General features: G+C 37.4%; 1 protein-coding gene across 9 annotated transcripts in view; it reads left to right on the plus strand.

The window, feature by feature from the left end:
- The window catches only part of DOCK10 (dedicator of cytokinesis 10), a 305,484-nt gene that overhangs the window by 215,025 nt on the left and 75,256 nt on the right, over positions 1-15,203 (plus strand). For all 9 annotated transcript variants that reach the window (XM_064286624.1, XM_064286627.1, XM_064286625.1 and 6 more), the window contains 7 exons: positions 709-930; positions 1,118-1,240; positions 4,128-4,210; positions 9,819-9,941; positions 11,360-11,439; positions 13,305-13,492; positions 13,995-14,060. In XM_064286624.1, the coding sequence (XP_064142694.1) occupies positions 709-930; positions 1,118-1,240; positions 4,128-4,210; positions 9,819-9,941; positions 11,360-11,439; positions 13,305-13,492; positions 13,995-14,060 (885 nt within the window). The remainder of the gene's footprint in view (positions 1-708; positions 931-1,117; positions 1,241-4,127; positions 4,211-9,818; positions 9,942-11,359; positions 11,440-13,304; positions 13,493-13,994; positions 14,061-15,203) is intronic.

Genomic DNA, 15,203 nt, shown 5'->3' on the forward strand with positions numbered 1-15,203 from the left:
ATTAGTCAGTGGAAACCCTGTGGATTACAAGAGAATATTGTCTGATGTAATGCTGGAAGATGAGCCCCTAGATTGGAAGGCATTCAAAATAAACATTGGCCACAATAACGGACTTGAACATGCTAACGATTGTGAAGATGACACAAGACAGGGCAGCATTTCATTCTCTTGTACATGGGGTTGCCATGAGTTGGAGTGGACTCAACGGCAACTAACAATAACATATTGAAAGTTTCTAGAACAATGGCAGGTACATAGCAAATAAATATTAGATATTCTTGTTATGCTCTCAAGCTACGATAGAAAGGTGAGAAGTCATTGGATTAATGAAGTGTTTCTCAAAGTGCAGTCTAGAAACTTCTTGGACTCTACTACAGATTTCCAGGGTCCTGGGGAGACTGTGGTGGCAGGTATTTTTTGAGACCCTAGGGGAAATAGCTACAGATATTTGTATTGCAGTGCATATAGTACAACATATGCAAGAGATTGCTTTGTGGAGAAACTAGAGTGGAAATACCAATGAAACATAGTCCTAGGATCTGAGGCACCTGCTGGAGGAAAAGATTTCCAGGTACTCCTCACGGAGTCAAGGGGAAGTTGCTTCCCGCGTGTACTTTATTTACTGCTTTGTTAAAGAATGTATGAGAGAGGATGTTGCACAGGTAATGATTTCATTTCAACACCATCTGTTCTTTCTTTTTCTTGCAGATTGAGCCTTTTTTTGTAAGTGTGGCACTTTATGACCTCAGAGACAGCAGGAAGATTTCTGCAGATTTTCATGTGGATCTAAACCACACCTCCGTCAGGCAGATGATCTCAGGGGTTCCCATGGCTTTGGAAAATGGCAACATTGACACCCTCACTCCACCACAATCAGAAGAGCCTTACATCAAGGGATTTCCAGAGGAATGGCTAAAATTTCCAAAGCAGGTTGCTCATTTGATCTATAATAGGGTGGAAAATGCTGGTTCCATTGTTCTTAACCCATAGGTCACATAAGATGGACAATTTTACAAAGCAATATTCCCTTCAAGCTGTCCTTAAAAAAACAGTGAATTTTTAAAATGCCTTCAATATGGGGTCTTAGATGCTTACTGTCTCCTTTCTTTTTCCATAGGCTATATTTTCTGTAAGCAATCCACACTCTGAAATTGTTTTGGTGGCCAAAATCGAAAAAGTACTAATGGGAAACATTGCAAGTGGTGCTGAACCTTATATTAAGAATCCAGACTCCAATAAGGTAATGCATAATCTTTCTCACAAATAATTTCAATGCTTTCAAGAAATGAAGTCTCACTGCTTTTTAATGATCTGTTTGGTAAATATAAGCCTTGACATATTCAATTATTAAACCCAGCCCACCGCCACTGAGTTGATTCCGACTCATAGCGACCCTATAGGACAGAGTAGAACTGCCCCATAGGGTTTCCAAGGAGTGCCTGGTGGATTCAAACTGCTGGCATTTTGGTTAGCAGCCATAGCTCTTAACCACTGTGCCACCAGGGTTTCCATTCAATTGTTAGTGAAATGAATATCCATCATTTTTATGTTGTACATTTTTGGCTTATGCTTTTTGACCCAGCAATTCCTGACTCCTGAAATAAATTTAAATGTGGATAAAGTCTTAAGCCTGAGAATCAAATTACTAACAATAATGAAAATCTAGGTGTCATAAAACATGTATATAAATGCAGTTTACTAAGACCCAGACAATGATTAGGATAAACTAAGTAATAAAATAAGATAGATAAATATGTGTAAAATATAACAACACCCAAGGGAAGAAAAATTCAGTTCAGTCCTCAAGTTGCAATGATGAAGGATTCCATGGACAAAATACTGAACAACGCAGGAAGCATCAAAAGAAGATGGATGGAATACACAGAGTCACTGTACCAAAAAGAACTGGTTGATGTTCAGTCATTTCAGGAGGTAGCATATGGATCAATAACTGATGGTACTGAAAGAAATCTAAGCTGCACTGAAGACATTGGCAAAAACGAGGCTTCAGGACTTGATGGAGTAGCCATTGAGATGTTTCAACAAATGGATGCAGTACTGGAAGTGCTCACTTGTCTATGCCAAGAAATTTGGAAGACAGCTACCTGGCCAACTGACTGGAAGAGATCCATATTTTTGCTTATTCCAAAGAAAGATGATCCAACCAAATGTGGAAATTATCGAACAATATCATTAATATCACATGAAAGTAAAATTTTGCTGAAGATCTTTCAAAAGTGATTGCAGCAATATATCGACAAGGAACTGCCAGAAATTCAAGCCAGATTCAGAAGAGGATATGGATCCAGGGGTGTCATTGCTGATGTCAGATGGATCCTGGCTGAAAGCAGACAATACCAAAAAGATCCTTACCTATGTTTTTATTAACTATACTAAGGCATTCAACCGTGTGGATCATAAGAGATTTTGGTTAATATTGCGAAGGATGGGAGTTCTAAAAAACTTAATTGTGCTCATGTGGAACCTGTACATAGATCCAGAGGCAGTCATTCAAACAGAACAAGGGGATACTACATGGTTTAAAGTCAGGAAAGGTGTGGGTCAGGGTTGTATCCTTTCACCATACTCATTCAATCTGTATGCTCAGCAAATAATTTGAGAAGCTGGACTATATGAAGAATAACGGGGCATCAGGATTGGAGGAAGACTCATTAACAACTGCATTATGCAGGTGATGCAACCTCACTTGCTAAAAGTGAAGAGGATTTGAAGCACTTACTGATGAAGATGAAAGACCACAGCTTTCAGTATGGATTATATGGCAACATAAAGAAAACAAAATTCCTCACAGTTGGACCAATAAGCAACATCACAATAAACGGAGAAAATACTGAAGTTGTCAAGAATTGCATTTTACTTGGAGCCACAATCAACGCCCATGGAAGCAGAAGTCAAGAAATCAAATGACGTATTGCACTGGGCATATCTGCTAAGACCTTCTTAAAGTGTTCAAAAACAAAGATGTTACTATGAGGACTAACATGCACCTGATCCAAGCCATGATATTTTTATTTGCTTCCTATGTATGTGAAAGCTGGGCAATGAATATGGAAGACTAAAGAAGAATTAATGCCTTTGAATTATGGTGTTGGTGAAGAATGTTGAATATACCATGAACTTCGATTAGAACAAAGATCTGTCTTGGAAGAAGTACAGCCAGAATGGTCCTTAGAAGTGAGGATGGCAAGACTTTGTCTCAAGTACTTTGGACATGTTATCAAGAGGGATCAGTCCCTGGAGAAGGACATTGTGCTTGGTAACGTTAGAGGGCCAGCCAAAGTGGAAAAGACCAACAAGATGGATTGACACAATGGCTGCAACAGTGGGCTCAAACACAGCAACAATTGTGAGGATGGTGCAGGACTGGGCACTGTTTCATTCTGTTGTACATAGGGTACTATGTTAGGAACTCAATGGTTCCTAACAACAATGCTAACATATTTTCCATACAAAGTATATGTTATAGCAATTGAATTTGAGCATGTGCATCCATTTAGGGCAGTGTTTAAAAATTTGTAAGAGACTCTTAATTCACAGTTCAGCAAACTAAAATATACAGACCAAATCTGGCTTGCCTCCTATTTTTGTAAATAAAGTATTATTGGCACTCGGCCACACTCATTCATCTGTGTATTTTCTGTGACTGCTTTCCTGCTACAGCAACATAGTTGAGCACCTGCATCAGACCCCATATGGTCCTTTATGCCCAAGATATTTACTACATGACCTTCTAGAGAACAAGTTTGCTGACCTCCACATTAATAAAAGAAAACATAGGGCAGATTATATGTGTGTAGATAAAACTTTTCATTTGAAATTTTAAGGTCTCTTAAATCAGACGGGGGAGGAAAAAAAAAAAAGCTAATATTCCAGAACAAGGGTAGTTTTGCATTTGGAATTTCCAGACTAAAATGAAAGAAAAACATTAAACAATTGTTTTGAACACAGAGGATATAGTTTGATTCCGTGAGGTAAATTTGTGGGCCAGTAAGACAGAGTTCTACCGAGTTTCAACATGAGATCATTTGAAAAAATGGTCATCATGATTTTACGTGTACAGTTTATAAAGTGATGTTCTAAACAGTATTTTTGTTTACTTTTACTAGTATGCACAGAAGATACTAAAATCCAACAAGCAATTCTGCAGCAAACTGGGGAAATACCGCATGCCATTTGCGTGGGCCGTGAGGTAGGTTGATTTTGGCAGTTGCAGCCAACAGAATACACATGTAGTCTGCATGGTAAGGTTCAGTTTTGAACACCTTTGTATTAGTGGTTATTTTTAACGTACTCATGCCTAGAAGAATGCTAATGTGTTCATCACCATAAATACCTTGAGCTTCCTAGACACTTACATATCACAAAACCGTTTACCAAGACAGTTTATTATAGACAGAGGTGGTGGTATGTGTGCCACGCATGTACATATGGGCATGCTGTGCGTTCTTGGTATATATCAAATCAAAGCCAGAGTTTGTTTATAATGTCTGTTTGGTTCAACAAACCCTTGAAATTACATCAATTCTTTAAGGCTGGTGTGCATAAAATTCAGGTGAATACAGCGTGAATTCTTATGTAGTTGCATGTTTTCAGCTGTATGTGGATCACAGGTGTATATATGGATGTCCATATGAAACCATCAATTTGGTCATTTAACACTCTTTGATTTTCGTACTGATTTACATAGCCAAATGTATCAATACAAGTTAGTTGACTCTTTGATAGAAATGCTGTGTTATGTGGACACCGATGGTAGAATCATCCACCTGGACGTGTGGTATAACCTTTTTACGTAAAGAAAACATATGCTTTCTGTGTCTGCTTAAACATCATTATTATTTTCGTACTCCTCAACTGCTTTGTATCTTTATCAGTATAATAATTTTGTAAAGGAAGAAAAGCCTGGCATAGACTTATAAGGAAAAAAGGTCAGCAATGTATAAACTGAATAAATGAAAAAAAAAAAAAACTATATATATATAAAACATATATATAATTTGGATAAAACGCCTTATGAAAAACACCATGGGGACAGTGTCTGACTTCCTCCAACTTCATGAGGGGCAAGGAGAGTCAAGATCAACAGCCCAAGGTTGATTCCTATGAGGCGGGGGTCAGACATGCCTCCTCCTTCCACCATCTTTATCAATTCTGACACCAACTGTCCCTCCACAGCACTTTCTACTGGGTTCGATAATTTATTGCAATGGCCACACAGAACTGGCAGACCTTATTCACAATTATGGTTTTTTTTTTAGGGAAGTAACAGTTACAATTCAGGTACAACAACACTCAGGATACAGTTCTTCTATCAGGACTGTCTCTTCCCAGCAGTGCTTACAGGCCCTCTCCTCAAGGGCACTCAGCTTTTTCTCTCTGTAGGTGGGGAAACCCACCATGCCTTCTCCTTCTGCCGGGTCTCTGCTGCCAGGTCTCTCCAGCTGGTCTCTCCTTCCTTAGTGGTGGTGGGCTCCCTCTCTCTGCTCTGGAATTGGCTCTCTTTTAAGGCAAAACAAACCAATCCCCTTGGTGGGCCACAATTACGTTATCACACAGCCTCATCCAGTCACCTGGATGGGAGTCACAAAACCATAGTTAGAAAGGCCACACACAAAAGTAATTAATGGCACCACACCTTATTAAATATTTATTTAAATATTGGTAACATGGTAACATTGACCCAATAGCCATAACATTAAAATCTGGAAGCATAAACCTGTTGATTATGCCATTTTGGGATCTTACCAGTTCCCAGGGTAAGCATGTGCAGAGTAATCTTATCAATATTTGTTATAATTTTGAGTTTGCTATTTAAATTGCAGATTGGAGGGACCCAAGGAACAGAAATGTGGAAGTTTGCACAAAAACATTCATTTTCTGTAGGTAGCACTGTAGCAAGGGAGAAAGAGATTAGACCCTGGTGTCTGCCAAATGGGATTCAGATCACCACTTATTAGGTGGTGACTCCGGGTGTTTCCTCTCTAAGTCTCAGAGTCCCCATCTATAAATGGAGCTGATGATAGTTGCTCATGTGCAAGCTCAGATGCAAAAGCATTTGACATAAAGTAAATCCTAAATATCCCTTTATCTCTCTTTTTCTATCTCTTTCTACAGGGACAACTAAGGCCAGGATATCCCAAATGAAAAAGGTGTTATTTAGATACATTGAATCCTTTATGATGAATATCACTGTTATTTCTCTTAAGCTTTAAGATAAAGGATAACTAGCTATAATTCACTGATCAAACATCTCTTTATTGTTAAGTATTCTCAGTTCTTAATAGAAAAGCTGCTGGAGCAAGTAAAGGGAAGATGGCCCTTAGTAAAAGGGAAATACTCAAATATAGCAAAATTGCAAACATTTTCTCGGTAAGATCCAACATTGTTCCAAGGTTTCAGAACCAGACAGAGCTGGGTTCAAAATTCAACTCTATCCCTTGCTAGCCAAGTGAACCTGGGCATGTTATTTAATCTGTTGTTACCTCAATTTTATTTTAATCTATGAAAGAGGAATAATAATACATAATTTACTGTCACAAGGATTAATGAGCACAGATATCTACCAAACAAAATATAGCTGTTACTATAAGCCATTATTCTAATATTATTATTAAAAGTCACCTGTGAAGATCATATTCACCTCAATAATTCCCCTTTCTGCTAATTCTAGGGCATTAAAGAATAATGTGGAAGAAAGAAGTAAAAGAATTGTCCATGATTAAAATAACCTGAGCACTTAGGAGAAGAAGAGATAACCACTCTATTCCGAAGTTATTAAATAAAATATGGTAGAAAAAGACAGACGATGATTTTCAGGAGGTTGACAATGTTACTGATGATAATTATTCCCAGGACAGGAAAGCCAGCAATGCCACAGTGACACGCTGTTAGTACCTGATTAGTGGTTTGGTTGTAGGTTAGGAAACAGTATATATACATCACCAATTTATGTGTGTGAATATATGATGTACACTTACTGAAACATCTCTGGCAATGGAGAAAAATGGCTAGCAGTGCAGTTCAAAAGATTTCATATTAGGCCATTTGGTTTATCTAACCGCAAAAAGTACAAGCTTCAACCAAAGAATATTTTAATTTCCCCTTCACAGTGTACATGCTGCTTCAAACAAATGTGGATAGAATCAGAGGGAAACTTGTTGTGACTTGCGTTATCTTGACAAAGCTTGCCTCCTGACACACCTCAGTACTTTACTGACACTGCTGTGGCTACCTTTTCATTCTGGTTTCTAGATTGCGGTTCGTTTTGCAATATAGTTTTGAGTGAGCCCTAAAACATTAAAAACCCACTGCCCCTTAAAATCAACTGTCACAGAAGAAGTAGAGCCGATCATTTAACTTATGACCATATTTTTATCCAAATCTCATCATACCACCCACTTCAGTACACACAGATGCTCATCACTGTGAACAACATTTTATCCGAAATTAATTTCGTGCATGTGTTGATTTTTGGCACCAGCTGTAGTGCCATCTTACTTACAGTGAAAACGTTGTCTTTGGGATAGGTATCAAGAACACACACAGATGGTTACATCTGACTTGGGAGAAAGGTAACACAAATGTGTCATGTTGTTCATGGAACTCTTTTCCACACATAACCAAACCAGTTGCAGCGGAGTCAATTCTGACTCACGGTGACTCCGTGTGTTGCAGAGTAAAACTGCTCTATAGGGTTTTCATGGCTTTTGTGACCTTGCAGAATCAGATCGCTACGTCTTTCTTCTGAGACACCACTGGGAGGGTTTGAACTGCCAACCTTTTGGTTAGTAGATGAGTGCTCAACCATCTGCACCACCTATGAACTACCTTTCCATGCAAATCACCCCAGAATCTTACTAAGTCAGGCCTACTTAGTGTTTTTGTTTTGCTTTCTCTTATTTCCTTGACATTCTAAATGGACTAGTGGACAACACTGAATTTTCTTTAAAATTAAACTAGAACAAAATAAAAATTTCATTCTTAACTCTAGGTTTAGAGAAGGCACCCTGTGTGACGGATCTGATGCTGCCATACTGACAAAAACATTCTCAAAAAATGATTGCCAACCTCTGTTTGCATGTGTCTCTTACAAAGACCCCTTCGGTCTTTTTATAGCCATAATGATTAGATAATTCATTTCTTAAAAATTTCAAAACTGCCTGACAGCCACTGTCATATTTTATCCGCTGCAGCCATGAAAGATATGTCTGATTCTTTCTATACATCCATTTATCCTTGCTGCTTTGAATGAAGGTATCAGGGACACCTGAGCCTCTTTTCCTTTAGGCTAAATACCACATTTCCTTTGATCAGATCCCAAATGTCATACTGAGACTCTCACAATATAATGATTATTGCTCAACATTGGCAGTTGGGACTAGGCACAATGTCCTCGCCATTCCAAAACCATCTGTGTAAATGAGTCAATTCTTTGTTCTCCTTGCCAGTTAGTATATTTATGGAGCAATAACAGAGTACATGGCACTGTGAAGAGCGCTTCTCCCATGGTGCTGTACTCTTCGTTCTCTTTACGATGAGTTTCCAATGGAAGTGAACACTCTCCAAACCGAGCTATGGATGAGAGCAAGAACAAGTTACACAATGCTGATTCGTTGAGGTCTTGGAACTGATCGATTAATTAAAGAAACTATTATTCAAGCTCACTTTAAATTCCTTTCGTGCTGGGAAATGTTGGTTTCAGCATTTTATTCACTCAAGCAAAAGCCCTATATAATATTTAAATAAAAACATCTTCAAGTTAAACATTTTCATTCTGTCTCCCCACTGTTTTTTTGATAAGGAAGCTCCCCCCTCCACCCCCTCATTACTTAGCATAGAAGAATGAGGAAACAGGCTTAAGGAGTCTAAAAACATCATTTCTTGGCCCATTTTTTATATTATTGTATACTAGGGCTCTGTGATCAGATGTTTGTTTAAATGGTCATTTCAGCCTGTTTATTGAAACGTGTGGTTAATTTCAAAAAACAAGTAACAAGGTCCTAGTCTTGGCCCTTAAGTTAGCAGAAGTAGAAATTCAACATTTGCCTAACATTACACAAAGAGCAGTTATACATGGGGTCTAATTTTTGTTTGACTGGCACAGAGCATGATAAGTTTGAGGAAGAACAAAAAGTGACATGTAAACATAGAGCATACCATATTATTTGAACAAAGAGTTTATGTATTTTCTTCTATATAATTCCAAGAAAATGGGTCAAGCAGGAAATAAATTGTTGGGATTCATGGTGTTCTCTTAAAATAAGTTTCTGCCTCGTGTGTCCTCCATTTTATCTTTAGGTGTGTCCTGAAAGGACATGGGCACATCTATTTCCATGAAAATGTTTTAGGAGTCTGCCCCTCTCCAACACCTACGCAACATCTAATACCTGCTCCACTAAACCCTAATGGTGCAGTCCAAGCTGAAAGGAACCCTGTCATGTCTAGGTTTAGGTTGTCTTGAGGAAATAACAAAAAAGAATAATGGTTGCTTCTATTCTTCCTCACTGCACTAATACACCAAAATCTTGATATTAGTTACTAAATGTGAGACAGCATTTAAAAAAAAATAATAGGCTAATGGGCTGTTGTCACGTAGATGCAGAGTTGAAAAGAAATTAAAGATAACAAAAATATAGTGTGCAAATGAAACATGTGTTCTAAGAGTTTTGCTTGCCTTTTTATAAGTTCCTGGAGTTTATTCCATTTTAAATGGGAAATTTAATCAACTTCATCTCTGAAAACACAACTCCAAAAACAATATCTAAATACCACCATTAATAAATATCATTTTCTTTCAGATCAATATTTAAGGACAACCAGGGAAATGTGGACAGTGACTCCAGATTTTCACCATTATATAGACAAGAAAGTAGCAAGATATCAACTGAGGACCTACTTAAACTAGTGTCCGATTACAGAAGGTATTTTTTTTTTTTTTGGATACTCTTGAAGTCAACATAAATAAGCTATGTAGCTATCCTTGGTTTGTTATCTTTGCATAAAAAATTACCTGATTACCCGATTTTCAAGTGTCCAATTTCCCCCAGAAAGAAAATGTTTTTCACATGACCTCACACATGCCCAAATGGTATCACAGAGTAAATTTGCCAGAATTATATGGAGGGAGTGTGAAACATTAAACTCTGTCAGTCATCTATTGCCGAGTAACAAGCCAATTCAAAACTTAGCATTTACTTTACTCCTGAATCCACAACATGAACATGGCTAGGTGAGGAAAGTTGACTCTTTTGCATATGGCACTGGCTGAGTTGGTTACCTGGGGGCCAGGGTATGGCTACTTTCAAGATGGCTCACTTACTGACTGGAAAGTTGTCCTGGTTGTCAGCTGGGAGCCCAGCTGGAGCTGTGGACCCGCAGCCCTCTCCAGGAGACACCTTGGCTTTCTCACGGCATGGTGGCTAGGTTCTAAGAATAAGACACCCCAAGGGACAGGACATGATTGCTGCCAATTTCCTAAGGCCAAGACTCAGAAACTATCACAGTAGCATTTATACCATATTCCATTGTCACATGACCTAGATTAAAGGGACAGAGACATTGACTCCTCTCAGTAGGAGGTGTGTTAAAGGATTGTAGGTTCATGTTTTAAAACTCCAAAGAAAAATTGTATTGCTGTGAATACAATAATTCCTAATATTTTTGTCATCCAAATGCTTTTGGAAAAGACAAAAGCAATTATTCATAAGAGAAGAAATCCATGAAAGCTACACATTTTTTTAAAATGAATCGCCATGCCTCCAACATCTGATGAGATGATGCTTCATGACAAGCTACATATCTTAACTCGTAGTCCACTAACGCACACATTAGTCTTGTGCCCTTCGCCCCTTTCTAAATGTTATTTGTCTCTCTCATCTAAGAATAAACAACTTCCTATTAATTTTGTTTATTCAAAACAAAATTAATATAATATTATGAAACATGCATGATTAATATGTTCTGTAGATTCAGTAGAGGATAAGGTTCTATTAACTAGAAAGGAAATTTTCCAATGTTCTTTCTTGTTCCGGAAAAAAAATATAAACCTTAGGAAGCAAAATAAGGGTTAGGAGGGGAACTTGGGAGGAAGCCCTGAGCCAATCTGATTCTTTGTGATTCTACAAGACCAGTTATTACATGGAGAGGCTCCTTTTTGCTTCATCAAACTGGTTCTCAAAGTTAAATGAGCTGAAAGGAATCATTCACAAGGTTATTTGTGGTCTACTCTTTGCTTGTGTAAAAGCTCAGAATTAATAGTTGACTTTTTTTCCTTGAGAATTAGAATAATTCATTGTGTGTGTATGTGTGTGTGTGTTTCTGTGCTGGCATACTTTCACAGAGCTGACAGAGTAAGCAAAACGCAGACTATCCCTGGAAGCCTGGATATTGCTGTTGACAACGTTCCTTTGGAGCATCCAAGTACGATGATGATGTTCTGGTTTGGTTGTAGAGTTTTGAACATTTAGTGGGTTTTTTTGGTTGGTATATTGTTTTTTGTTTTTTTTTATTGGTTGGTTGGTTGATTAGATAGGTATTTTTTCCAAATATTTATGTAAGTGGAATTCATCATCTTTTAGAAATGTGGGGTTCCTTTTTTCCCCATTAAGGGAGACTCTTAAGTATTATAGCACAAGAACTATATTCAGGGTAACCTACCATTTATCTGGTATGTACCTTGTTCTGGCAAGATGTTAAACTATATCATTTCATTCTCAAAACCCCAGAGGGTTTCAAAAGAGTAAAGTCAGGTTCAGATAGTTTAATAAACCAGTAACCTGTACTGGCAGAACCTATATTCTGCCCAGTTTCTCTTATTCAAAACATAGGGCTGGCTCCACACTGTGTTACCGAAGAGTTACTCTGGGCAACGTTTAGCCACCCAAGTGACCATGCAATAATTATAACTGAAATATGTTGAGACTCTGTTATTACAGAGAGTATATGTATCTTTTTCAGGATATGATCAATAGTCTTGTCCGTGTCAGTAGATTTTTAAAAATTGCAGGAGTATTTATTAACTTATAAATAAATGAGTTTCATAGTTTATTTCTCAAATGGTGGGACTGGTTTTTTGTTTTGTCTTTTTTTGATTTGCTACGCTACTTCTGATTAGGCCTTTTGGTGACTTTCTCAGCGATGCAAAGGACAAATACAGACATCCAGTATTGAACTACAAATAGGGAGATTATTATCACAGGATATTTGGATTACCATTAGTACTCTTAAGTTTTCCGTTCTTGCAATTTTTCCACAAATATTTTAATATGAAATGTAATAAGCATTGTAACATAAGCCATGACTCCAAATCATTTTTGTATTGATTGGCATGAAAAAGTAGAGGATAAACTCAGCCATTTCCTCTACCTAATTAGGAGAATGTGGCTTTTATTACCTACAGTCAGAAAAAATAACAAAACAGAGAGCTAAAATAATTCTCTTTGAGAGAATTGTAGAACATTAGAGAAATTTGAACATACAATAAAAACTATTGTAATTGATTTCTGAAAAAAAAAAAACAAAAACCTGTTATTGGATTCCTGAGCATATATAGCTAATCGTTTTGCTTTTCTGAAGGCAGGAAGATTCCAGATGGGCTGAAAAAAAGTAGATAGATTTGCTACCTTTCAGTACCACAACTTCAGCCTCCTAATTATTTAGTGATGGGAGTTTGGAGATAAAAAATTTTAATGGTCTTTTCTTTCTTTTTTCTTAGGCTGTTCCTACAAGGTTAGATTTTAAACGACTGTAAAAACTGAAGAGAAAATGAAATAAGTTATATTCAGTAATGCATAAGGTGCTTCAAGCCCATGCTACGAAATGATTTCATAGGGAAAACTTAACTATTAACCCATTTGGAACTATCAATAGTAGACCCTTTGACAAAGTTTTGTTTTACTGTATATCAATATCTGCATCATATTTATAGTGTTATAGGAAAGGCCAGTGTGTTAATCCTTGTTGTATAATATCCGGTTAGTATGTTCAGAGGATCATTAGCTAAAATTACTTTTTATATGAAGCTTAATACAAGAAGAATATAGTTATAAACCCATGCAAAAGATTTACCCATTTTCTGAGACATCAGTTTTTGATAATAAATACAATGCTTGTTTATCTTTCATGCCTGCCTCCTACAAACTTTCCATTCTAGCATGATTTAGCACAAAATGATATTATAGAGTTTTATTCTGAGTGGATTAATTTTAAAATATGTTAAGTATTGTTCACTAAAAAAAAGAGAGAAACATATTGGATGACGAACTTTTATTTTCTGATTTTTTAAGACTGTGTAACATCGTCCTTTATCCCTGTCAAGCCTTTCAATGTGATGGCTCAGCCTGAACCCACAGTGGAGGTGGAAGAATTTGTTTATGACTCATCCAAGTATTGCCGTCCCTACAGAGTATACAAAAATCAAATTTACATTTACCCCAAGCACCTCAAGTATGATAGCCAGAAATGTTTCAACAAGGTATGATACAAGTTTCTGAGATATCATCGCTTAGACCATATAAGATGGTTTGTTGAAAGTGAAAATATAAATTACTGTAGGTCAACATTTGAGAATAGATAACCATTTGGAAAAAAAAAAAAAAAGCTACCTAAAGGGCAATGATGGGTTTCACCTTAGATATGTTTAAAGATGTTCAGATTTGTAGCATGTTAATATTCCTTTCTGAAACCAGCCCTAAGTATTTTTGTTCTGGGCAACTTCTGGTTTCTAAATATACTCTGAAAATAGCATGCTTTTCACTCTCAAAATGAGCTTTTTCTTCCTTTAAAAAAAAAAAAAAATTCTTCCCCGATCTTTCTGCAATTTCTGAACACTATAGATAATGTCACAAGAAAATGTTGGGCATTCTGCTTTGTTCAGACTCAATTTGATGCTACTTATTTTAGGCACTTGGGTTTTGTGTGTGTGTGTGTTATTTAATAGGAAATTACAACTCCTATTTCCCCCATTGCAATTTCAGGCACGAAATATAACCGTGTGCGTTGAATTCAAAAACTCCGATGAAGAAGGTGCCAAGCCAGTGAAGGTGAGCCAAGTCAGCAAGGGGACCCGGCAGGAGAGCGCATAGGTTCTTTCCACCATTGAGGAGCTTCTGATTTCACTGTGGTTGAAAGGGGACCAACTTCATACATTTGTTTTAGATTTTCTGAAACAGACCTGATTTAATAGCCATCATTAACTAAATCTATTAGAAATGGCTGTCCCCTGGTTCTGCTTAGCTTTTCGTGGTGTAGATAACAGAAAACTGTTCTAGTGTGAAGTAAATGCAGAGATTCCTCTCTGGAAGTCATTGTCCTTTCCATAGATTAGCCCGCTTCTTGAATCAGCAGGCCTGATTTCAAAAGGCACGTGCCAGCTCGCCTTCCTGTGGTCTGTGCAGAGAGTTGCTGCATTCTGGCCTCATGGAAGATGGAATGGACCTGAAGGATAATCACATTTATGGAAGGTGTTAGTGCCCTCTGCCTGAAGAATGAGCAACTCGGCCTGGAAAATCACTCTGGTTGTTGATCACATGATTGAATAAGATCAATAAAACTCTGATGTTTTTAGGCACTCTGATCTTTTAACCTATAAGACTGCAACTGGATGGCAATCCTTAGAGCTCATATTTGATATATACTGTTTTTATTTTAAGAACTTCATGCAACAAAAAGTAAGCTGTGAAAAGAGAAGGAAGATTATTTTCATCGGGCCCATGACCTGGTCTTCCCAGTCTGGGTAAAGCAGAGGAAACAGATAGGAAAGCATAATTCTAATTTCTAACTAGCCACCACCATTATCTGAATTAAATTCTTAAAGCACTCTATCTTGTACTGATTGTGTTACCCTGATTTTGCTACCAAGAAGTTTGTTGGATTATTCAGAAGAATGGTAATTTGGTTTAAGATTGGTAGAACGAATCACACAGAGTTAAGAGGAAAAGCTCTTTAAAATTTTCTTGAGCCACTTTTAACATCAGCAGGTACCAAGCGCCCCAGCAGCTTTAGCATGAGGAGAAAAAAATTAAAGTAAAATGTGATTGTGAAGCAAATTAGATTTGGCCTGATGGCAAACTCTCCAGGCCTGCTAGAGCAAGTGCTTCTGGGAAAATTCTAGGAAAGATGGGCAGTTGCAGGTGTGTGGGTCCCGTTTTCATTGCATTCTAAAGCATGGCAGAGAGATACAGCAG

The sequence above is a fragment of the Loxodonta africana genome, chromosome 6 (genome assembly GCF_030014295.1).
Source record: "Loxodonta africana isolate mLoxAfr1 chromosome 6, mLoxAfr1.hap2, whole genome shotgun sequence".
Taxonomy (NCBI): domain Eukaryota; kingdom Metazoa; phylum Chordata; class Mammalia; order Proboscidea; family Elephantidae; genus Loxodonta; species Loxodonta africana.